Source organism: Synchiropus splendidus, chromosome 2 (genome assembly GCF_027744825.2).
Source record: "Synchiropus splendidus isolate RoL2022-P1 chromosome 2, RoL_Sspl_1.0, whole genome shotgun sequence".
Classification (NCBI taxonomy): domain Eukaryota; kingdom Metazoa; phylum Chordata; class Actinopteri; order Syngnathiformes; family Callionymidae; genus Synchiropus; species Synchiropus splendidus.
This window is the reverse complement of record NC_071335.1, coordinates 23,514,236-23,536,908: the sequence shown is the minus strand read 5'-3', so window position 1 is coordinate 23,536,908 and position 22,673 is coordinate 23,514,236. Positions and strand designations below refer to the sequence as shown.

General features: G+C 43.5%; 3 protein-coding genes across 8 annotated transcripts in view; 2 read left to right on the top strand and 1 right to left on the bottom strand.

The window, feature by feature from the left end:
- Positions 1-26: 26 nt before the first annotated feature.
- Positions 27-7,462, bottom strand: smarca5 (SWI/SNF related, matrix associated, actin dependent regulator of chromatin, subfamily a, member 5). Its single transcript, XM_053855631.1, has 24 exons — positions 7,209-7,462; positions 6,273-6,392; positions 6,030-6,196; positions 5,333-5,433; positions 5,167-5,267; positions 4,901-5,080; positions 4,437-4,592; positions 4,217-4,348; positions 4,056-4,124; positions 3,814-3,923; positions 3,516-3,742; positions 3,319-3,440; positions 3,091-3,243; positions 2,886-3,018; positions 2,649-2,797; positions 2,458-2,580; positions 2,271-2,378; positions 2,072-2,185; positions 1,880-2,002; positions 1,679-1,811; positions 1,449-1,567; positions 1,167-1,379; positions 660-770; positions 27-433 (listed from the first exon to the last, which is right to left on the bottom strand). The coding sequence occupies exons 1-24, from the start codon at positions 7,278-7,280 to the stop codon at positions 368-370; spliced, it is 3,102 nt and encodes a 1,033-aa protein (XP_053711606.1). The 5' UTR covers positions 7,281-7,462; the 3' UTR covers positions 27-367.
- On the top strand, positions 6,714-16,787 carry usp38 (ubiquitin specific peptidase 38). Of its 5 annotated transcripts, XM_053855630.1 has the most exons (12): positions 8,260-8,494; positions 9,192-9,377; positions 9,711-9,882; positions 11,270-11,405; positions 11,481-11,610; positions 11,945-12,046; positions 12,459-12,617; positions 12,696-12,889; positions 12,954-13,047; positions 13,129-13,235; positions 13,666-14,968; positions 15,405-16,787. In XM_053855630.1, exons 1-12 carry the CDS (start codon positions 8,339-8,341, stop codon positions 15,567-15,569), a joined length of 2,904 nt encoding a protein of 967 aa, XP_053711605.1. In that variant the 5' UTR covers positions 8,260-8,338; the 3' UTR covers positions 15,570-16,787. The 5 variants fall into 5 exon arrangements, with proteins under 5 accessions (XP_053711603.1, XP_053711602.1, XP_053711604.1 ...); XM_053855628.1 differs by lacking the exon at positions 8,260-8,494 and adding an exon at positions 6,714-6,809 and having other exon boundaries at positions 9,192-9,882; XM_053855627.1 differs by lacking the exon at positions 8,260-8,494 and adding an exon at positions 6,816-6,980 and having other exon boundaries at positions 9,192-9,882.
- Positions 16,788-18,351: 1,564 nt separating this feature from the next.
- The window catches only part of gab1 (GRB2-associated binding protein 1), a 34,666-nt gene continuing 30,344 nt past the window's right edge, over positions 18,352-22,673 (top strand). For both annotated transcript variants that reach the window (XM_053855789.1, XM_053855786.1), the window contains exons 1-2: positions 18,352-18,796; positions 18,868-19,012. In XM_053855789.1, the coding sequence (XP_053711764.1) occupies positions 18,941-19,012 (72 nt within the window). In that variant the 5' untranslated portion in view covers positions 18,352-18,796; positions 18,868-18,940. The remainder of the gene's footprint in view (positions 18,797-18,867; positions 19,013-22,673) is intronic.

Sequence of the window (22,673 nt, the reverse complement as noted above, 5' to 3'; positions counted from 1 at the left end):
ATAGACGGAGCTGAACACAAAGTCAACTGAAAAATCATGTTTGTTTGTTTTTTTTAAAAAAGGGGGCGACTTTTATTGATGTTGTTCAAACCAAACCAAACAAATTCTAGACATCAAGTAGACATCAAATGTTTTCTTCAAAGGGGTGCATGATGCTAAAAGCAAAGGAATGTCTGACAATGAAAAGGCATAAATACTTACATTTCAATCAAGTACTATTAAAAAACGACTGGCAGAAAGAAAATACTAATACAACCACGTCAGTCCATTAGCGGTTTATACAAGGAGCATCACAGCCAGCACGACGATCACAGGTGCTAAGATTCTAATGTTACCAACTGGCTGGAGCTACGGTGGATTTCCGGCCTCACAACTTGAGCTTTTTCCTGCGGCCGCGACCGTCTGGGGTTCCCTCTGACTTTCGCTTCTGAGCCTGCAGCAGAAGAAAGAGTGTGTGAGGGCACAACTTCAGACAGCACTGGACGAGAGGTTGATGGAGATCGTGACCATGCCTGGGGTCGGCAGCATGTTTTGAATTGTTTATGTGGGTTACATCTATTTTAATACGATTTAAGAAGTTGACGCTTGTCCTTGAACCGCATGCTTTTGCTGCCCTCTGGTGGAGCCTTCGGGTGAAAGCGAAAGTCTTGCTCACTTACCGAGCCCGATTTTGGACCTCTTTTCTTCTTCTCAGCCTTTTCTCTCTCTTCCAGCTCCATGTTTTCTCTTTCAATCAGTGTGATCAGGGTGTTGCAACGCCGTTGAAGCTCCTACACACAAGTTTTTGATACATTTCAAAGAGCAGAATTGAAAAAATGTCACCAATTTACTGTATGACTGAGATGATGTGACCAACAAATAGCAACATGTAAGACCATTGCTGAAACCCATTTGCTCAACTGATCATGTTTCTGTCAGCTATCACGTTTATTTTAAACATTTGTTGAATTCTCACTTCAGTTTTAGTCCATAAAATACATAGAAAAAAGTGCCTTTATATATCATATTTTAATGTTTTGTCCATTGTTATTTTGTTTATTTTGTCTACGTAATTACAATGATTCATTACTTGTCATCCTTGTGTTTATATATTTATATTTTCACTGACCCTCTGGCACCATAAGAACTGGCGACTAAGTGAACAAATAAATCTCGGGTGTATTCACCATGGCTGTCCTGGACTTGAGGAACCAGTCGAAGCGGAACTGTGGCGAGTTGCGGATACACTGACGCAGCTCGTCGTACACGCTCTCCTTGTCGAAGCCGAGCTTGTGCAGCATGCAGATGAGGAACCGGTCCTCCTCCTCCGTGTAGTTCTTCCCCTTGTTGGTGCCGTAGGAGATGCGCAGCTGATGGAACGGAGCCTTGTAGCGCCCGATCTGAAAGACAAGACCCGGCTCAGTTGACACTCCTGACACATCCTTACAAAGAAGTCCAGACTTACGAACCTTGGAATCCAGCGCCTTCTTGATACTGATCCTCCTCTGGATTCTGGCCTCGCCCCTCTCAATCTGAGCCATGATCTTCTCAATGTCTTGCAGCTCATTGCAGCGCTCCCAGAACACAGCTGAAGAGAAACGCGATAAAACACTATAAATGCCTGCTTTAAAATAAGCACCAACGAATGACTACTTTTCATAAAGTACAAGTCTAATATGAACAGAAGTGGTGAGGTTACCAGAATACTCCATCACTTCTTCTGGGGTTTTCCCTTCCACCTCTCGGGCGATGTTCTCGATGTCGTCTCTTCCCCACTTCTCGTTGGCTTTGATGAACTGGTTGAAGTCTCGTTTGTTCCAAATAGTGAACCCCTGACATTGAAACAGAACATTGAAGATCTGGGTGGGAAAAAAAACACTTGAGGTAACAAGGCTGTCACCTGTTGAAGAAGGTTCTCCTTCTCCTCCAACTCCTCCTCACTCAGGGCTTCAGCCTCATCGATTTTGGCCTGCTCCTCCTTCTGGACCTGGGCCGAGTTCGGCATGTCAGGATTACGCGGCACCTGTGCATAAATAAAAAAAGAAATTGTTAGGTGGGTTTTTGCGATTTAAAAAAGAAAATCCTCTCACACCTTATAGCCAATAGTTTTCCGGTAGAAAAGAATTTCTTTCTCGAGCAGCTCAAAAAGCCGTGGCGGGAAAAACTGGAAGTCTTGAACGTTGGGCTGCTTTGGAGGGCGAGGAGCCTGTGAAAGTCGAGTCAGAAGGGTGAGATTCAGGGCGAGTGCAGACAGACAGGTGTCATTCATGTCAGGTGTGAGTCGAGCTGACCTTTGGTGCTTTCGGCTCGCTGACTCGAAGAGCTTCTCTGAAATAAGCATCCACTGCATAGTTTGCTTTCCTTTCTCTCTTGGGTGGTTCAATCCAGTTGGTAATGACCTGAGCACAAGCAGAGATGTTTTGACATGAACTTCAAGAAAGGCTGGGATTTGATGTTCAGGTGTCTCTCGATCTCTACCTTCTTCTTCTCTCTATAGTCCTCTCCCTCAAAGGTGTAGACACTGCTGTTTTCTGTGTCCATGGTGAAGTTCCTCAGAGAGCTCTCGCCCAAGTTTGACAGCTTCTCCTTCATCTCCATCGTCTGACGGAAAACAAGACACAGGTCACTTCAGGCCTTGCTACAGGAGCCACTCACCACTTCTTCCCCACCTTGCGTTCTCCTCTCTCCAGGATGGCATCGATGTCATCATCTGTGATCTCACTTTCTTTGGAAGCAAAGACGTGAGTGGCGCCGTGGCGGATGATGGACAACATCTCGTCTTTTCCGAGTTTGTTTGCACTCGGATCCACGAGCCGCCCTGTTCAACAAATATGAAACATGAATTTATTACATACTTTTTATTGAATTCATTCAAGGGGTATATTTACGGAGGTGAAGCGAAATACCTTGCTGGATGACAATGGAATCCAGACGCAGCTTCATTTCGGCTCGTTCCACAATCCTCTCCTCCACTGTGTTTTCAGTGATGAAGCGGAACACTCTGACCTGCTTCTGCTGTCCGATCCTGTGAGCTCGATCCTGAGGAGATCGTGTTTACATGTAAAGCTCCAGCAAAAACGTCTTTCTTCTGAGGCACCAAGTTCGACCTACCATCGCCTGAAGATCGACTTGAGGGTTCCAGTCCGAGTCGTAGAGGATGACCACATCAGCCGTGGCCAGATTGATACCCAGACCGCCAGCTCGGGTGCTCAGCATGAAGATGAACTTGCTGCTGTTGGGCTCGTTGTACGCATTGATCGAAATCTAAAAAGCAAATAACAGGTAAATCAAACTTTTCAAAACTGTCAGGTGAACTTCAGTCTTAATTCTACGCTTCACCTGTCTCTCCTCATGTGGTGTCTGACCATCCAGGCGACAATAACCATAGTTCCTCCACATGCAGTAGTCCTCCAATATGTCCAGCACCCTGGTCATCTGACTGAAGATGAGGACTCGAGAACCTGCAAAAGAAGATTTTACATTTACACTCAATATTTGGCCTCAAGGTTTAGGCAACTGTGAAATTTTCCCCGTACCCTGCTCCTTCATTTTTGGCAGGAGCTTGTCAAGAACCACCATTTTGCCACTGTTGACCACCAAGTGGAGGTCGGTGGTGTACGGGGGGCCGGGTTCCGCTCCGTCAAACAGGTACGGGTGGTTGCAACACTTCCTCAGCTGCATGAGAACGTTGAGCAATCGCATTTTGTCCATTTTTCCAGCCGAGTTCAGGATGTCAATGTCTTTCATCAGAATCTTTGTGTACCTGAGAGTGCAGCACATGGTAAGAACTAACATCACAGCTAACCAATGAAAATGATCCAATAAAATACTCACCATTCTCGTTGCATTTTACTGAGACCCACATACATCTTGATCTCTTTCTTTGGAAGAAGCGTTTTCTCTACATCGGCTTTGATACGACGGAGCAAGAAGGGACGCAGCACCTACAGAAGGAGTCATAATTATTGATTTTTTGATCCAAAATGCAAAACCCATGAACAGAGAAGTGACAAAAACATTTTTTGTTTCACACTTTTAGGACGGAATTTGATATGGTTGAGTCATTTTTGACTTACTGTATGTAGACGTTCCACCAACTTTTGGTCCCCCAAACAGTTGTTTGTGTCAAACCAAGAGTCAAAGTCCTAGAAAGGAAAGCCAGATCGAAATTGTGTCAGAATTGTACATTTATATCTCGAACAAATGGCAGAAAACATCTACTGCCAATGATTCTCACCTCTGAAGAGTTGAACACATCAGGTAGAAGGAAGTTGAGGAGAGCCCACAGCTCGTGGAGGTTGTTCTGCAGGGGCGTTCCAGTCAGGAGGAGGCGATTTGTAGTCTTAAATTCTCTAACGATTTCAGACAGCTGTAGGAGTCACGACAGAAAAGCTTGTAAATCACGCAGAAATGAAATGGAAGACAGCAAAACAAACGCTTGATAATTCAGGTCTGACCTTGGACTTCTCATTCTTGATCCTGTGGGCTTCGTCGATCACCAAGTACCGCCAGTTGAATTTCTTGAAGACAGCCTTCTCGATGATGAGCATCTCATAAGAGGTGACGCACACGTCCCACTCTCCGGGCAGGAGCACGTCTCTGATCAGTGCAGTCTGAAGGCAAACACATTACTTGTTTAATGGTACATTTAGTAACTAGCAGGGGAACAAAGCTTTTCAGACCAGTGTTCAAAGAGACCACAGAAGCTGTTCTTGGTGTGTAAAAACGACCATGCTTTCATGTAGTTTATTTTTAAGTTCACTGAAGCCAAATAAAACAAATGGGTGGGAGGTCAGTTTTAACTTCAGATATTGGAAGACATTTCAATGAAACAAAAATTTGACAAGACATATTAAAGCGGGGAAAAAAATCACAACAAAATACTGAATAAAAAACTGCTGGTTAAAATTCAAGAACTCACCCTCTGGTCTCTGTCTCCGATCAGACAGACGGCCCGAAGAGAGGGCACCCAGCGCTTGAACTCGTTCATCCAGTTGTAGAGGGTGGACTTTGGAACGAGGACCATGTGAGGACCCGGGATGTTTCTGTAGTGCTTCATGTAACCGAGTAAGGAAATGGTCTGGAGTGTCTTTCCTAAACCCTGGGAATCGACGTCGGCAGAGGAGTTATTACGGAGAAAGCCATGCTACAGCCTTTGTTATTGTTCCGCTGAGATGCAGCACTGACCATTTCATCAGCGAGGATGCCGTTGATTCCATTTTCATACAAGGAAATGAGCCAGTTCAGCCCACGGATCTGATAGTCTCTCATCTTCCCCGTTTTGACATCTGCATAAAACAGGATCTATCAGCTCTTGGCCTCCAGATTCATTTTTTTTAATACAAATACTTACAAGATGGAGATTCATCAAAACGAGTGCAGACATTGGTCGTTTTTGTACTCTCGTTCAAAAGCTCTTCATCTTCCTCCTGCTCTGTGCGACGATGCCGATTGCTGTGCAACAGATGAAGGCAAAATGACTCCAAGCATTTAATCATGTTTTAAGCCTGATCAGCGTCCAACACTTTCCCAGGACAGCTATTGCCCTCAGCTCACTCTAAACCAAGTTGCTTTGAAGCAACAACAGTCAACACTATATATTTGTCAGTTAGGATGATAAGTTGTGACGGCATGCAAATAAAGCAAAGGCCCTAAAGTCACTCAGCGGCTTTAAAATGTTGCAGAATTCTTCACTTATATTTACTAATGCTTCTTTAATGTCCATCACCCCATTTGTGTTGTCTGCTACACCATGTATCCGTAAGAATTTCTAATCAGTGTCTTTAAAGATTTTTAAACGCTCTCTCGTCCTTTCCCTCCTTGTACAAAGGCAACAACAAATGTGGACAGACAACTTCATAGAATATAATACTGACTTGTTCCTTCCTCAAAAATGTACAGCACTGTTCAAGCAATGTTATGTTCACAACACTTCAGATGTTTCAATTTTTACTCAACATTGTGGCCAGTTCAATGTAATATCCAAATGAGCCTTCACGCTTTAAACAATTAATATTTCAAAAAAAGTCATTTAAAGAAACAGTACTCACTCTCCAGCTGACAACAGGTTCTGCTTCTCATCCTTCTTGATGCGGGGGCGCCCTGGCTTCATCTTGAGCGGAGAGGTCGGGGTCTTTTGAGCGGCTGGTTGGATGAAATGAGCGAACAGCTCTGTTTGCTTCAGCAGGTACTCAAATCGGTTGGTCCGGTCGGTTTGCTAAACACACACCAAGATGTGATCATCGATGAGCGGCTCGGACAACTAAACAATACTAATGCAGTAAAATGCTTACCACTTTCTCTTCGTAACCTGCAGAGGTAGTTTTAGTGGAGGATGATGGGGATGCATCCTGGCCATCAGCCCCAGTATCTGAGGAGGACTCTTTTCCAGCATCAGACGAATCAGACTTCTCCTAAAAAAGTAGATCATATTGGTAAGAAGCGTCACTTTCAAGCAACTATCCGACATGTCCAGCAGCTGTCTCTTTACCGCCCTCATGTCTTGCATGGCTCTGCAAAACGCGGTGGTTTGTTTTGAACTTTACAGCTTGCTAGAAAGATCCTAAACCCCTGCCAAGTTGTTTGAATAGCCGAGACCTAGAGCGGAACCCAGCAACATGGACAGACTCTTGCTCGTGTCAGCTGAAGTTTAAGTAAGCGCCTCAGCCGAAGCAGCAGACCCGTTGAAAACAAAGAGTTCAGCGAAGCGCCACTGCTTTGTGACGCAGCGGGCGGTGAGGACGCATCAAAAACATCCACCATGACTGGAGCTGTTAAAACCAGCTAAACGGCTGGGGATTTAAATAACGAGGGCGAGGATGAATAAAAGAGTGAGTCCGGACGGGACGGCTGCCGAACCGCTCCACTCCTCGCCTCCGTACAAGTGTTATTAACGCGGCATTACATACAATGGACGCAGTCGTTAAATGGGCGTGAGAAGTGGCACTAGTTTTGGTGGGGATGATGATGGTGATGCGGCGGAAAACGAGGCAATACAAAATGTACGAGGGCTTACGAAACACGCTGGCCTCGTTGCTGCTTCACGGTCCCGGGTGAATGAAGCTAACCGGTGGCTAACTAGCTCACGGGAACAACAAAGTGAAAGTCAACACTCGATGCTCGCTTAAGGGGTTTTTAGGTGGGGAAAGACCAGCTCGGTCGTGCTGTTCTCTTTCCGGGGGCCTATGGCGAGGATGAGCGGAGACAATGCCTGTTTCAAACCGTCTCACCTCAGCTCCTCCGGCTTCTTCAAGTTCCGTCTGCTCTTCCCGCTGCTCCGCGCCATTCGGGCTCTCGGACATCTTTAGTAAGGTTCTGTTAAGAACAAATTCCCGTCGCTAAATGTCCCGGAGTATCCTGTGTTACCAGGCGGCCAAAGTTTCCCGCTGTAGTTGGGGATACTGTTGTGGAAAGACACCGGTTGGCGCTATTACCCGCGTTCTCACAGCGTGCCTCGACCGGCCTAAGCAATCGCGAGAGTTGCTGGTGATGCTTTCAAGGACTTTCGGAAAAACGGGGTTTGAGCGGTTGCGCACAAACTCAAGAGTCCAAAGGTTCTTATTTAATTTCCCACGTACTGGAATACTAAAATGAAGCACCAACCATTTATATTAATCGGATTCAGGATCCAATAAAATAAATAGATAAATAAATAAATCGATGAAGCCAGGTGAGCAATACAGCAAATACACATATACGTGTACACACAAATATAATTCGTAATACTTTATTATTATTGTTATTAATAGTAGTAGTAGCCAATTTACAATAGTGTTTCAAAAGAAAACACGTTTAAGTTCCTTATTACAATCTTAGTTAAGAAATACATATTCAATAAAGAAGAAAGATCGAAGAAAAAAAAAGATAAAACTAAAATTAATCTTTAAAATAAACTGTTCCACACCCCAAAATGTCCAAATAAATTCGTATATTTATCTTGGTATTCGACTTCATAACTTTAGAACTTTAAACTAAAAACAGACACATATTACTCTTATTCCAACCAATAACAAATCCACCATCCAAATAGTTGAGCCCTATTATCGTGTAACATGTGCTGTTCCTGCGGTTTAAAGCTTTTTTTTTTTTTTTTTTAAACATGAAGTTTTATATCTATTCATGGAGTTTCACAACTCTGCCAAGCATCACTATTGGTTATTCGAGTTTTCCGGTGGCACGTCAAGGCTATCAACGCGTCATCAATACGTCAGAACGTGACGTGAGAAACTAGTCAGTTGAATGTATTAAAAAACAACAACAATACGTTATTGTATTTTAAATATATGTTTTCAATTTTTCCACGACTATTTTACCGACTTTCGTTGAACATGAGGAAATCAGGCGCTGCAAAGGCGTCCCTATGAGGACCGGTGGAATGACGTCGTCGGGCGGTGGATCAGCTGATCTAGAATGGTCGAGGAACCATAATAATACTATCGAGTCGCTTGTAACTAGTGATATATCAGTAGACAGCCGGGAATATAAAGACTGGAGCTTGTTGACATGCTCGTTGTGGGTAAGACTGACTTTAACGCTGAGAGTCGATCGTTCACTGCAGTAAAACGTAGCATTTTATTTATGCAATGTCAGTGGCACCGTGAGCCACTCGGCTAATGACGGGCCCGTGCTGCGGCTTTGTCCGCAATTTTCCAGATAAAAAAATCACTGAATAACGCCACGTGTTGCCACAAAGAAATACAACTATAAGCTAACTCTTTTCTCGTAGACGCTGCGGTGTGATAAAGCATCCGGCCGTTGATGCCGAGGCAGCGGCTAACAGTGTTGCTAGTCACCGATGTTCGAAGACAGCGTTAGCATATAATGTAAACATGACACGAGAGGAAGTCAGTCAAGCGAGCAAGACTCGACACTGACACTTCAAAGTGAAAGATTCTTACACGGAACGGAAAGCTATTGCTCTGTTCTAAATTTTCAAGAGACAATAAAGTCGTTGAGGGAATATTCCGAAATCCCGGTCAACCTTTCTCTCTCAGCGGATTTTTTTTTCTCGTGGCAATGGAAATGCTACGTTTTGAGATAACATTAGTTGTGTGTTAAACTGTATTGTTTGATCAATAATGACACAATAGTAATTAAAACTTTCTGTTCAGTTGTAAACATGTGTGTTGGAAGCAAACGAAATGTGAACTGAGAATGTCCTTGTTGTTTTAACTTCATTCTATTTTTCTCATACTCCGACTTGTCGTCCTCAGCCTGTCACAATGGACAAGATTTTGGAGGGACTTATCAGCTCCAGCCACACCGTCCCAGTGAAGAAGGCCATTGTGAAGAAGGTGGTGGAAGCAGCAGAGAAAGCTGTGTCTGAGGAGCAGTGCCAGGCTTTGTTCACCCTCACCACTCGCCTCATCCTGATCGGTGAAGATGCTTTTCAGAAGCAGGTCGGCCTCCAAGTCTTGGACGCGTATGCCCGATATCACCGGCCAGAGTTTGAGCTGTACTTCAACAGAGACTTTGTTGTGGGTCTCCTGCAGCAGGGCTATGGGGCGCTGGATCGCAAAAACCCGGCAATAATCGATTTTATTCACTGCTGCCTGCGATTGCTCATGAGCTGCCCTTCAGTGTTGGAGCTCTTTAGCTCCATTCAAGTGGAGGTGCTCCGTCTGGTGTGCGAGCGACCTGATGCGGCCTTCTGTGCGCGGCTCAGCACCATGCTGTCGGACTTTTTGCAGTGCATCCCACGAGACAAGTCTGGCGTTTTGTTCTGCCAGCAGCTGGTGAGGACCATCAGTAACTTCCACTGCCTGGCCAGTCAAGAGCAAGAACTCCGAGAGTATGTGAGCCAAGTGACTAAAGTGAGCACCTTGCTTCAGAACATCTGGAAAGCAGAGCCAGCTACACTGCTGCCCTCTTTGCAAGAGGTTTTCGCAATAATTTCCTCCACAGGTAAGAGACATTTGGTCTACATGAATTGAGGTCTGTGTACAACTATAGCAGTGATGTATATTTCTCAAGACACTCCCCATAGGCGTGTATTCGACCTCGTAACATTTTGAGCAACCCAATTCCGCTGGAATTGGTGTGTTCCTTGTGAAACAAATTTTACATGTGCTTTAATGATTAGTTGACTAGTTGGCATATGTCACGCCTTATTGTGATGTTATATATAGTAATTTAAAAAATAAAGTATGAGCAAATATTTGTAAACACTTGAATAGAGTTTTTTTTTTTTCAAAACTTTATAATTGAATTTTGCACCTTGCAGCATAGTAGCTCAAAATGGGGTGTCAACGGTTAGTGTCCTTTTTGGACACCAACCGCCCCATTTTGGGTCGCAAATGGTCCTGTAGCTTCATCTTACTATGAAGACCGCAATGACGTCACAATTACTCTACTCATGAACCTGTCTGCAACTCATTTAACAGCCGATTATAGTTGACAATATCGACTAGTTCTTGCAGCCCAATATGTGATTTGTTTGATTTTTTTTTCTGTTTATTAACCTCAAAAGTTATTGACCTCAAATAGTTCAATTTCCCCTTTGTGGGACTGATAAAGGACATCTGAAGTCCCACCCCGTGTATTAACCGTTGACAATAACATTATTGTATTACTGTAGTCAAACATTTTGAAGACTTCTTTAATGTATGTTCAGAATCCAAAAGCATTAGCCACATATTCTTGTACGTTCCACTTTGTCACTTCAAACTGTCATTTATCTTAAAGGGTCAGCGGCAGTAATGTGTCCAAGGGTGATGTCCTAAAGGGAAGCCCAAACAAACTGAAAGAGTTCTCTTTGTTGATTGACGTATGAGTGTCTGTGTCACTGTTTGAAAGATGCTAAAAGACCTTTAATGGTCTCATACTCAGTCTATGTCCATCATCATTCATGGCAGCCAAAATGGATTAGTGGTCATGAAATTGATCATTTTGCGTCAGTTGCAATGAAAAGAACTAAGTCCTCATTAGATCCTGAAATCAGTCATTCCACTGTTCCTTTACTTGAGAACAGTACTAGAACTATGAAACAGCTCCACATAAGCAATTGTTTCCAAACGTAAAAGGAGTACCATCAGTTCTGTACTGTGATCCATGGCCTCAGAGGAGAATGAGTTTCTAACCGATTCATTTGGATCTCTTGGTTGAAGGAGGTCTCTGTGTTGTTACAGTTATCCTATGAAAACATCTCTTTCCTCAACCATGGGATTTAACTAGTCATTACAACGGTGCTATTTGACAATGTAAAAAATATATCTGTAATTATAAATTGAATGTCCAAATGAAGTTTCTGATGCAGATTAAAGGTTCAGTTCAACTTCTTGTTGTCCTGCAGATCCCTCCTTCGACCCGTCCATTGCTTTGGCCAGCCTGGTGCAGCACATACCGTCTCAGATGATCACCGTTCTGATCAAGAGTCTCACCACAGACCAGAATGTAAAGGATGCGAGCATGACAAAGGCACTCTGCAGGTAGACGTGCACCCTTGCTCTTATGTATTTTTGGTTTGGTGATTTTTGACCCTGAAAAATCCTGTCCCTCTTCAGGATGATCGACTGGCTCTCCTGGCCTCTAGCCCAACATGTTGACTGCTGGGTCATCGCTTTGCTAAAGGGTCTGGCTGCTGTTCAGAAGTTTACAATCCTCATCGATGTTACGCTGCTGAAAATTGAAATGGTGAGCGGTCCCTGTTTTAATTGAGGAAACGTCCACTGCCGATAATTTGAAAAATAAAATGATGTTTCAGAGTTTAACAGGAGAAAGTCTTATTATGTAACACATATTTAGTATTATTTATTTGTGGACAAAGGACTGAAGTCTGTGCATTATCGGTAGTATTTTCTTCTTCTTCTTTCATTGAATGAGATCTAAATTACTGTATTTTAATTTAGAATTTATGTAAGCGCAAGAAAATAAAAGGACTTTTGTGTAGCATTTGATCAAACTTGTGAAACATGCTCATCTGTAATGTGCAGGAAAATAAAGATGAAGTTGCTTTTGTTTGTTGCAGGTGTTTACTCGTCTGTGGTACCCAATTGTGCGACAGGGGGCGCTAGCAGTGCTCTCTCACATGCTTCTAAGTTTCCAGCATTCTCCAGAGGCATTCCATTTGGTTAGTATGTCATTGTTTTCTGACAATTCGCATGATGGATAGATCACGAAAATCACACGCCATTTTGAGCTTACTATGTTTTGTTGTGGTTCCTCCAGAGACAATAGTTTATCTGGGTTGACACCAAGTGTGCTGAGACGTCATAATCATCATTAAATATTATGGCTCTAATGTGACAGTTTTCATCTGATAAGTAGGCAGTTCTTTATCACCATTTATAATAACATTATTATACTGATGTCTTGACCTGAGCTCAGTTGTAATGTTGCCACTTATTTTGTCCACTACACTGTGGTTGAATCATGCGGAAAATACATGCTTTTGATGCTTTTATAGAACAAAAACATTCAAATTTTCCTGAACTTTATCTCCCTCACTGAGTGTTGGTTTTTCCCTTGTTTTTGTTGCACAGGTTGTCCCTCATGTGGTGCCTCTTGTCCAGTCTCTGAGGACAGACGGACTCCCCACCAGCCAGACTTTTTTACTGCAATTTACTGAACTCATTCACTGCATGATGTACCAGTACTCAGGTTTCCCGGACTTGTATGACAACATTCTCGAGGCCATCAAGGTAAAAAACGCACCTGATGTCTAACTGACCTTCTGCAGCGATGTGCATTTTAATAAGTTGTTTTCTTTGTCTCACCAGGATCTTCCTAAACCCGAGGAAGACAAGATAAAGTTAGTCTTAAATCAAAGTGCCTGGACGTCTCAGTCCAACTCTTTCGCCCCGGGTGTCCTGAAGCAAGCTGGGAAGTCTGAGACTGGGAAGACGGGACTTGTCAACCTGGGCAACACCTGCTACATGAATAGCATCATCCAGATCCTCTTCATGGCCACAGAGTGAGTCACGTGATCATTTGTAAATCACACCAGGAACACGTCTTAATTCATTTTCCTCCCTCAGTTTTCGACGACATGTTTTGTCGCTGAACCTGAATGGCTCCAACACGCTCATGAAAAAGCTCCAGCTGCTGTTCGCCTTTCTTGCACACACTCAGGTCGCTTTTTAATGACGTCAATACAAGCGTAGTGATGGACAGGTTTCATTTTGGCTTTGTCGTTCTCACTCTGTCCAACAGAGGGCGGCATACGCGCCTAAAAGCTTTCTGGAATCTTCCCGACCGCCGTGGTTCAACGCTGGATCTCAGCAGGACTGCTCCGAATACCTCCGCTTTCTACTTGACAGGTAGAGCGTCCGTTCGTCGTCAGTTCTTACACTTACATTCATCATTCATAACGTTTTGTCGACTATTCTGTGGTTAGAAAATAAGAGCAGAGTTGGAGCTTGGCACCCCAGAATTGTGAGTTTGAAATGAAGTATTCAGCCACATCATTGATATTATGCCCCATTTTTGTCATGTCCTATTTGTGCACCAACTGAGGACCCTCCATCAGATCAGCAGTAGACTTCCATATTGTGTAAAAATGGATTCCAAATGTGAAACAAGATAACTCGCTGGTTAGTGATGGTTAAATGTACGATACTCCTGGGCCATTGTTGAGGTGTCAACTTCAATTACACCATAAATACTTCTTTTATTTTGTCACCAGTTTCTTGGGTTCTGTGGACAACTTTGAATTTATTAATTTAATAATAATTTAATCTGTTCTCGAAGGTTGCACGAAGAGGAAAAAACACTACAGATTCTGGGTTCGTCCAAGCTGAAAGACGACGCGCCGGCTCATGCAAATGGTGACGAACCGGTAGATCAGACTGCTATTGAGGAAAGTGACGAGTCATCTTCAGCTGTGGAGCTGAAATCCGAGAGCAGGACTCTGATAGAGAGGACGTTTGGCGGGAGGCTTGTGACTGGAATCCGCTGCACACATTGCAACAGTGTGTCTGAAAAAGAGGAGCCGTTTACAGATCTCTCTCTGGCCTTTTGCCCGTCCACCACCGCCCTCCCGGCGGATCGGCCGTCTGAGGAGTCCAAAGTGAGGTGCCAGGGATCTGTCAACGGTGGGAGTGAAATACTTGAGCCTGGGTCAGCGAAAGTTCTGACGAGTAATGTCCAGTCTGTGCTGCCGTCAAGTGAACCTCCCGTCTCAGTCCCGGACCTCGTGAACTATTTCCTCGCTCCGGAGATCCTCGACGAGGAGAACGCTTATTTCTGTGACAAGTGCAGCTCCCTGCAGCGGGCAGAGAAGACCATCAAAGTGGTGTCCGCGCCCGAGTACCTGATCCTCACGCTGCTGCGCTTCTCCTACGATGCCAAATGTCACGTGCGCAGGAAGATTCTCGACAACATCACCATCCCGACGTTAATGAGACTTCCTGTGCATGACCCCGCTTTGCCCTCACTCCGCCCGCCGCCCACATCCTCTCTGCTGCAGGTCGACCCCCCGGAGGACACCGAGAATTTGGCCAAAAAGCTGAAGCCCTCACAGAAAGAAGACGACGAAAGCGAAAGGTTAGATGGAGCGGAACAGATGAACCACGCAGGGCTGTCCGTGCTCTCAGTGCCATATGTCCTCAGCTCAGTGGTCATGCACTCAGGCGTGTCGTCCGAGAGCGGCCACTATTACTCCTACGGCCATAACATCAACGGAGCTGACGGGACCCAGCATCCGGTTAGCTACGTGGCCCAGGGAGAGGAGCCGGGGAACGGACCCGCGGAGTGCTCTGCGCTTTTGATTCCAAACCTGCACGACTCGCGTCAAAACTGTGGCCAGGAGGCCAAGGATTGGCTGTTGTTTAATGACAGCCGAGTGTCGTTCACATCCTTCCAGTCTGTTCAGAACATTACCAATCGCTTTCCCAAGGACACAGCATACGTGCTAATGTACAGGAAACAGGAGCCGCCAGGCCAGAGCGTGAGCAAGGGCCTGACCGATTACGGGTCAAGACTAACTGTTGAGCCTCCTCTGCAGAAAGAGTTACTGGACGCTATCATCAAAGACAACAAACAGTATTTACAGGTAAGCGGTACACACCTTCATTCCTCCAACCAGGTGTGGCATACTTTGTAAAAAGTTTGAGTTTTAACATGGCACACTCCAGATCCCTGCACAAAGTGAAAGTCAGCGATGAAGGCTTTCACCTTTTTAAAATTGAACCCATTCGAAGCCATCTGTGCTCCGTTTACATACTCCTTTCACACGTGTTGTACTCGGTATATTCAGATGGTCTTCACAGGTCAGTCAGGTCGCAGAAACAATGGCCTGTTCATGAGTGAAATGCCTCAGTCATGGACTTGTGTAACGTTTACGAGACTGCGCGTTTTATAGTAGCCACCTCTAGGGGGAGCTGTTGTAATACCACGTTTGTTGTACTGATATTTCCTAATGGTCTAGTGTGGCTGCGCCTACAGTTGCAGGTGGATCAGCTTTAGATTGTGAGTCTTCTCTGTTGCAGGAGCAGGAGCTGAACGCTCGCACCCAGGCTCTCCAGGCGACGTCCTCCTGTTCATTTCGGCCAAATGGTTCAGATGACAATAATCCACCGGGGAGTTGCGGCCCATCTGGAGGAGGCGGCGGCGGAGGAGGGGGCTTCAACTCCATGAGTAGACTGGTTTTCTAAAGAGATAAATGTCGCCATGCTGCAGTTAAACGCCTGAAGGGTCGCAACGTTGACACACCAACAGCCTCATGTAAGGAGCCTTTGTATTGGGTCACAGTCCAGGACCAGGTCTTCAGTTTTGGGGTTTTCTCCCTGGTTCATTTTGGATCGTTATTGAGTTATTTCTTTTGAATCTAGTCATCTATGTGCTACATGTTTAGGTGACTCATATCATCATATGTGTTTGGAGGAATGTTGCATTTGCAGATTAATGGTAGGCTTTGAAACAAAAAAAAGATCTGTGAGGTGTAATTAATAATACATGTTAAACAATCGCAAATTAATAAGCAACTTCATCTGATTTAATTCAAGTTCATGTTTGATTGCAAAGTAAATAGGTGTTGATATAGTAATCTTGTTGGTAATAAAAAGTTCTGAACATTTAACAAATTTAAAAGTCATAACAAGGTGCTGCTGGTGAAAACTATCATTTATATTGAAGTAATTCTTCCTTTGTTTTGAACACATTCAAGAGGGTCAGATGCCTAAGCCACAGAGCTAAAATGTAAATCCAAAAAAAAACATGTTACTGTTGAGCCCTGAAGACAAGTGTTTATTTATTAAAGATTGTTCGTGTTTGTTTGTTCGTTCCCAACGTGGATCTGCTGAGCTGAGGTCGGAGGACATATGCAAACATGAAGTTGCACTTTTCCCAGACGGATCAAACATCTGACCATTGCGCTCCCGAGACCATCTTTTCCAGCGTGCATGCAGACTTTTACTTCTCTCCTGATTTGCTGTGTAATTTATTTGGAATGTCATTCTCTGCCAGTGTAAATATCACCTTGTGAATCATTTATGCTGCTCTGATCTAAAAGATTTGAAAACAAATGGGATTTTTTTTTTCATCATCTGAGCAGTTTTTTTTTTTTCTTGTTCTGGGCACTTTTGCGTCTTTAAATGTGCCTTTCAATTGTGTTATTTCCAAGATCCTGTTTACTTTATTTCACTTTGCTGGTACTATAGGGCTCACTTTTCATTTCTTGAGTGATCATACCAGCAACCAAAGCCACCTTATCATTTCATGTTTCATTCTTGGTGTGTACAACATTGATTTAAATTAACCAGCTGTTGTAAATACTTGATATTTACAGCTGCTCGCTTGAGAGTGCAGCTGGATGCTAATGATACAATTGTACTGGGAAGTTACATTTTTTTATGTGATTTTAAATAAAGATTTTGTGGTAAATTGTCGTGCATATCCTCATGTTGCGCAGAGTAAAACAGGAAGTGAAATATTATTATTGCCAATACCAAGAAAGAGCAGAGGCAGGAGCGCACATGACGGGTGGTGTTGCAAGTACACTGGAACTGGTGTCATTTTGTGTCATTTATGCAGAAATGTGGGATTGTTTGTGGTTCATTTATATTTTTTAAAGGTTTAATTGTGTGGCATTGTGCTGCTTTCGACTGGGATATTTTCAGTGCTTAAGATGAGGAAGTCAAGTCACTTTTTTAAATCGGAAAATTATTGTCTAAAATTGTTTCAGAATAGATGAGCTCCCCCCACAAACTGGCTTTTAGGTGCCTTAAAATGGGGTCTCAACAGGGTAAAAGTGTGTTGTTCCTGTGCTTGCGTGGGTTTCCTCTGGGCACAAGGGTTTCCTCACTCTCTCAATATAAAGCTATGACTTTCAGCTGTCAAGATTTGCGCCCCCCATCTATCACCCTATATCGCTGGAATCAGCTCCTCTGACCATATAAAGGCATTTTTTTTCCTTATTTGGATGTTTTAATAATTTTCTAATCGTATTTCTAGTGTTATTACGCTTTTCCTTTGCATTCTTTTAATTCATTAAATGCAGCGTGCATCGCTTTTTATGTATTAAATAGATGTCATTAATCATATCTTCTAGATCTGATATGATATTCCTGACACATAAATTAATTTTCTGTGGTTTTCCACTCGTGTTTCACTCATCACCACCAATGTTCATCAAGCAAGGACTGGAAACACCCCCAAAGGACGCATTCTTGGGGCGGTGGGGGTTGAGTCCCATCACAATAGCATTCCTGCTGAATTCCACTGACACAGCTATTAAACCACTGGACACAGAGTCACCAGATCAGACAAGAACCGTGTGTTTTAAAATGAAAGCTACTGCCGCTGTGATTTATCAAATATAACTTTCATGATCAAACCGACACAAATTTAAATAATATTTAAAGATTAAGTTGATGCAACATCACTCTAAAAGTTGGAAATCGTTTCCATTAAATGTTAAATAACACCGCAACCTTTATTAAATGAAATATTCACGTCTGTATTCGACTTCCTATCTTGTTGGAGACCGGTCGTGGAGGACTTTGGAACTACAAGTCCCATGTTTTTCCTGTTCACTCCACCTCCTCCCTGCTCGTCCTTTGTAGTACTCGTCAAGAGCTCGTGGACGCTGATTCAGCACTTCCTTTTAATTTTTCAAAATAAAGCAACCTTGACTCAAACATAAACGAATTGTTCCCTCACTGAACTCCATTAATGATCCAGAACCGATTAGAAATACATGGGAATAGTTTACTACAGTCAGAAACATCGGGAATTATTTCATTAATAAGATAATTATAATGCATTTCTTTTGGTGCCGCCACCCGAAACCACGAAATAATACATTTGGTTTTGGAAGTCGTTGTGGTGTTGAGTAATTTTAATATGAAAAAAACGGATTACGTGAAACGGTCACGATATGAAATTTGTATGGAATGTATTTCCGGTCCTTGTCGCTTTAAGTGCGTCCAACTTGCTCCTGCCATGTTCCCGAGAAGGGTGAGTTCGGGCAAAGACGGAGCCGCTGTCAATCACAATAAAGGAAACATGGGGTTAAACTGGTAGATTAGAGACGACTTGTTTCAGAGGTTGAGGGGAAGAAGAACATGTGGCTTCTTATCGCGGGTTGTTTCTGCCGTCCGAGTGCAGCCGGGATCACTTCCACTGGATTTCGGCGTTAACCGTCACGCGCAACGACAAAAAAAACTCGACTTTGCCAAGCTTCGGACTGTTGTTGTGGCGCCTCTCCGCCGGTTTCGTGCAAAGAAAAGCTCAAGTCTTTGCACTTTTTTGGGGGGCGGCTTTGTGTTCCTCAACCTCAGGATATCCTTGTTTATTTGTCAACAACTCTTGGAAGTCTGGTTGGGGAATTTTCGTGGAGCCGCCTCGCCTCGCTCCGAGGCGACTACACTCGAAGGAGGAGGTAATTCCGTCTCGAAAAACACACGCCCGGCCTTCGAGGTCCCCATTAAAAGTAGCTTCTTTGTGTTTCAGGTGCAGAAAGCCGACAGCTGGAGTGAAGGAAGCCACTCGTATTCGGGCGAAGGAGTGGAAAACAGGAGCCGATATGAGCGGCGGGGATGTGGTGTGTTCGGGGTGGCTGAGAAAGTCTCCTCCAGAAAAAAAGTTGAGACGTTACGTAAGTGGACTTTATAACATTATTATGACACTCTTATCGACTGCACTGTGACACACATGGAGAAAAACACCCGGTGGAGACGGCACACGGAGGTAGCTGAGGATACATGTGTGGGCCTCACATCCCAAACTGATCCGGAATCAGTCAAGTGTTTTCGTCGGAAGCCGCGATAAAAGTGTTTTGTTTTTGACTTGAAGCGTGCGGTTTGATGGAGGAGCGTGATGCATCGCCTCTTGAAACTGGGTCAATAACGCGGTACATCGATTATCGGGTCCATTAATGTATGGCTGGTCACTGGCTGCGTGATCCCAGCGGTCACCTCACGGGTCACACACAAGCGTCACAAACCCTTATCACCAGGAATGTGGTTACCTGGATGCTATAGTTCCTGTTCATCTGAGTTGTTTGTGCTTCCACTGCACAGTGACGTTTCAGAATAATCTATTGACCCGAGCAAATGACATTGTCTGGGAGAGAGATTAGGCGGAGTTAATTGAATTACTTCTGGTGTGATCTTAGTATTTTTCTTCTTCCATTCATGTCATAAATCACATTTCATTCCGACTAGGGTTACATGACTCAAATCAGAACTATGACTCGCAATTTGAAGAACATACTGTTTACTGCACTTGGTACTGAAATAATCTACACAGTATCTGTATTCCTCCACAGATTACAAGATTACACTTTAAATTCAAAAGGAATTTGTTTAAATTGCGCTATAAACTAGATCACCAATAAAACATGTTGACGTCGTGACCAACGGAGAATACTGTTCTAGCAACTGGACATTATAGAAATTCATAAAAATTGTTGTAGGTAAAGGGAAATTTGGTATAAGATGAACGCGCTTAAAAAAAGAAGTCCAGATGTCATGAGTCAGTGGTAGAGGTGGACAATTAATGTGTTGAGCCTTCAATAATTGAAATGCTTCGAACTGCTTTTTACCTAGCAACGGGATGCCGACATTCTTTGTAAGGCAAAAATATTGGCCCCTTGCATGATCTGGTTTGACACCCCTGGACGGCGGTGTCAAACTCAATCAAGCAGTTGGCCGAACAAAGTTATTGAACAGACATGGCCGCTCGAGGACGGCAGCATTTAGACTTCTCAATTATTCGTTGCGGATACTGTTCACCAGTGGAACCGCTGCGCGATTGGCACAGTTTCTTTTTGCGAATTTTGCCTGACTCATCAAACTTCCACCTCATCACATTCAATTTTCATCACAGGAGGAATCACTTCCCCAAATGTTGCTCTCTATGTCATCTAGATCACACTAGTAGTTACAAACACCGTCCTCACCAGATCAACCTAATTTAAGACGACACCTTGCTAACACCAAATACTGACCTTGTCAGCCATTTGAATATTTTCAGATAACATATGTGTAGTGTATGGTGAAGAACCTTGTCCTGTTCGTATGTGGCGTCGCAGACTGTGCTCTGTCAGTCTTATTTTGGGGTTGAATTGTTGGTAGTTGAGATGATGAATGAAACTGAGAGAAGGTGCCCGAGTGCTCAGAATTATCTGTCACTTTATATGAACTTACAAAAGCGGACCCAAACATTTTCTGTTCTCCTTGAGAAATAAATCGAGGCGGGGACAGTTCTGCTCAAGCTTAGCTGCCTTGACCTACATTGTTATTAAATGTATTTTCTTTTCAATGATGCATTGTGACGCACCGTATAAATATCCATTAACACAATTGTTTATTTATGCTGGATGAGTCTTACAAAACATCAGAAAAATGGGTGGTTTCATTTGAAGGCTGTCCCTGTGGTTCTTAAGAAGTGTATCCGTAAACTTTTATCGGTAACAAGTCACCACATTTCAGATGGATACTTCTCTTCTTGCCCACTGTTTTTTTTTCTATTTTGGCATTTCTCGTCCGGGGTAGCCCCTAAGAGTCATCCTCCTCCACTTTGACCTATATTGGTCATCCTACCGAGTCACAGCAGTCCTCTTCATGTCCTCCTTTACTGCATCCATGAACCTCAATGATTCCAACATTTCTCTATTCTCCATGTGTCCAAACCATCTGGCCTCCCCAAACGTTCCTCCCTAAACCTCCATCCTCTCCACATGTCCTGCTGATACACATCATTCCAAATCTTGCCCTTTCTAGTCACTGCAAGTCTGACAAGACTGTGAAGGGAAAAAAAGCTGAAAATGACCTGAGCCGTGATTGCTAATACCCTAGGCTAATGCTAATAACCTACTAATAACCTTGGTCCCACAAGTCACACAAGATTGATGAATATTAATGACGAGTAAAGCATTGATTTTGGGCGTCACATTGAATCGCGTCTCGGCAGCATCATAACCAGGTGATTCAGGAGTGCACAGTGCTGATAGTATTTATTTCAGTTGGTGTCTCAAAAAATAGTTTTGGCCTAGAAACTGGCTGTGGATGCACCCCAAAGAATGTTTTCACTGCGTCTACTGCTAGAAGAAACCATCCTGTTTTCATTTTTAGTCGAACCACATGCATCTTATTTTTAGTCCAACCAGTCTCACAATGAATCCATTTCTTTCTTCATTTAGTCGAGTTGTTGTTTTTACCATAGCGTGCATTCTGTGCGTAACTGCTGCATAACTCTTCAGTGCTGTACTGCCTGGTGTGTCCTTGTCTCCGCTCTCACATGGCTGCTTGAACACTGACAGCAACACAGCATTATATTTGCAGTGGAGCATGACTAAAGATTCCTGATGCTTCACTAATTAACCTATTTATATCTTTGTTTAAATTTTCTCCTTCGGTCCAACAGTTCAGTTTCAGTAAAACAGCCTAGCATGTGCCCCCGTTTAGATTGTTCAGATGGAGAGATGAAAAATATGACAGAAGGCAGGAGGAAGATGTAGTGAAAACAGTTCAAGTGTGGGGTATGGTATATCATGTGTATTTGGGGTAAAGATGAGAGTGCAGGCAGGGTGGAACCTCTCCAACAGGCGCTCTGGATTCCTACTGCTTACTAGGTCACTGGTAGAAATGCAACTGAAAATGTTAAACTGACACAAAGAAGAGAATCTTTTGTGATGTACTCTATCGATGTGATCAAACATGGCATTCCTTGGGGGTTTACGTTTTCGATATTTTTGTTCTGTTATTGACATTTAATAGATCAATTCAGTTGTATCAAAGCGTCTGTCATTCGACTTCCCTCTATCAGATCCCTGTAATAGACAGCAGGATCGTTCAATCTGAAGGTATAACTGGACTGGGTTGGTAACACTAAACCCGTTTTAGTACAGATTTATTCCTGTAAGTTTTCTGTGTCGGATTTTTTTGTGAGTAACTATTACACTGTTATAGTTACAATTGCTATATTGCATTGCGGTTCCTGTATTCGGATGTGTCTCGTATCACCATATTCTACCCAATACACAGCCCTAATTTTAAGGGCTCCCTCTAGTTTGGTGTGTAGTTTCTTTTTTCTTTGCAGGCGATATATACACAGCTGCCAGCATGATGACGTGAAACCCTCATCTTTAAAAAGGGGTGCACAGCGGGAGTTGTCATGTTGTTACAGTTGACGCCACGTCTGTTATGCTGCAGGAGTGGGACATCTTTTGTGCTATGTTCCATACATAAGCAATTACCGTACTGTTTTAGCATCTCAGTGGTGTGTAATAAAGTTTGCATGATAGCATGAAATGG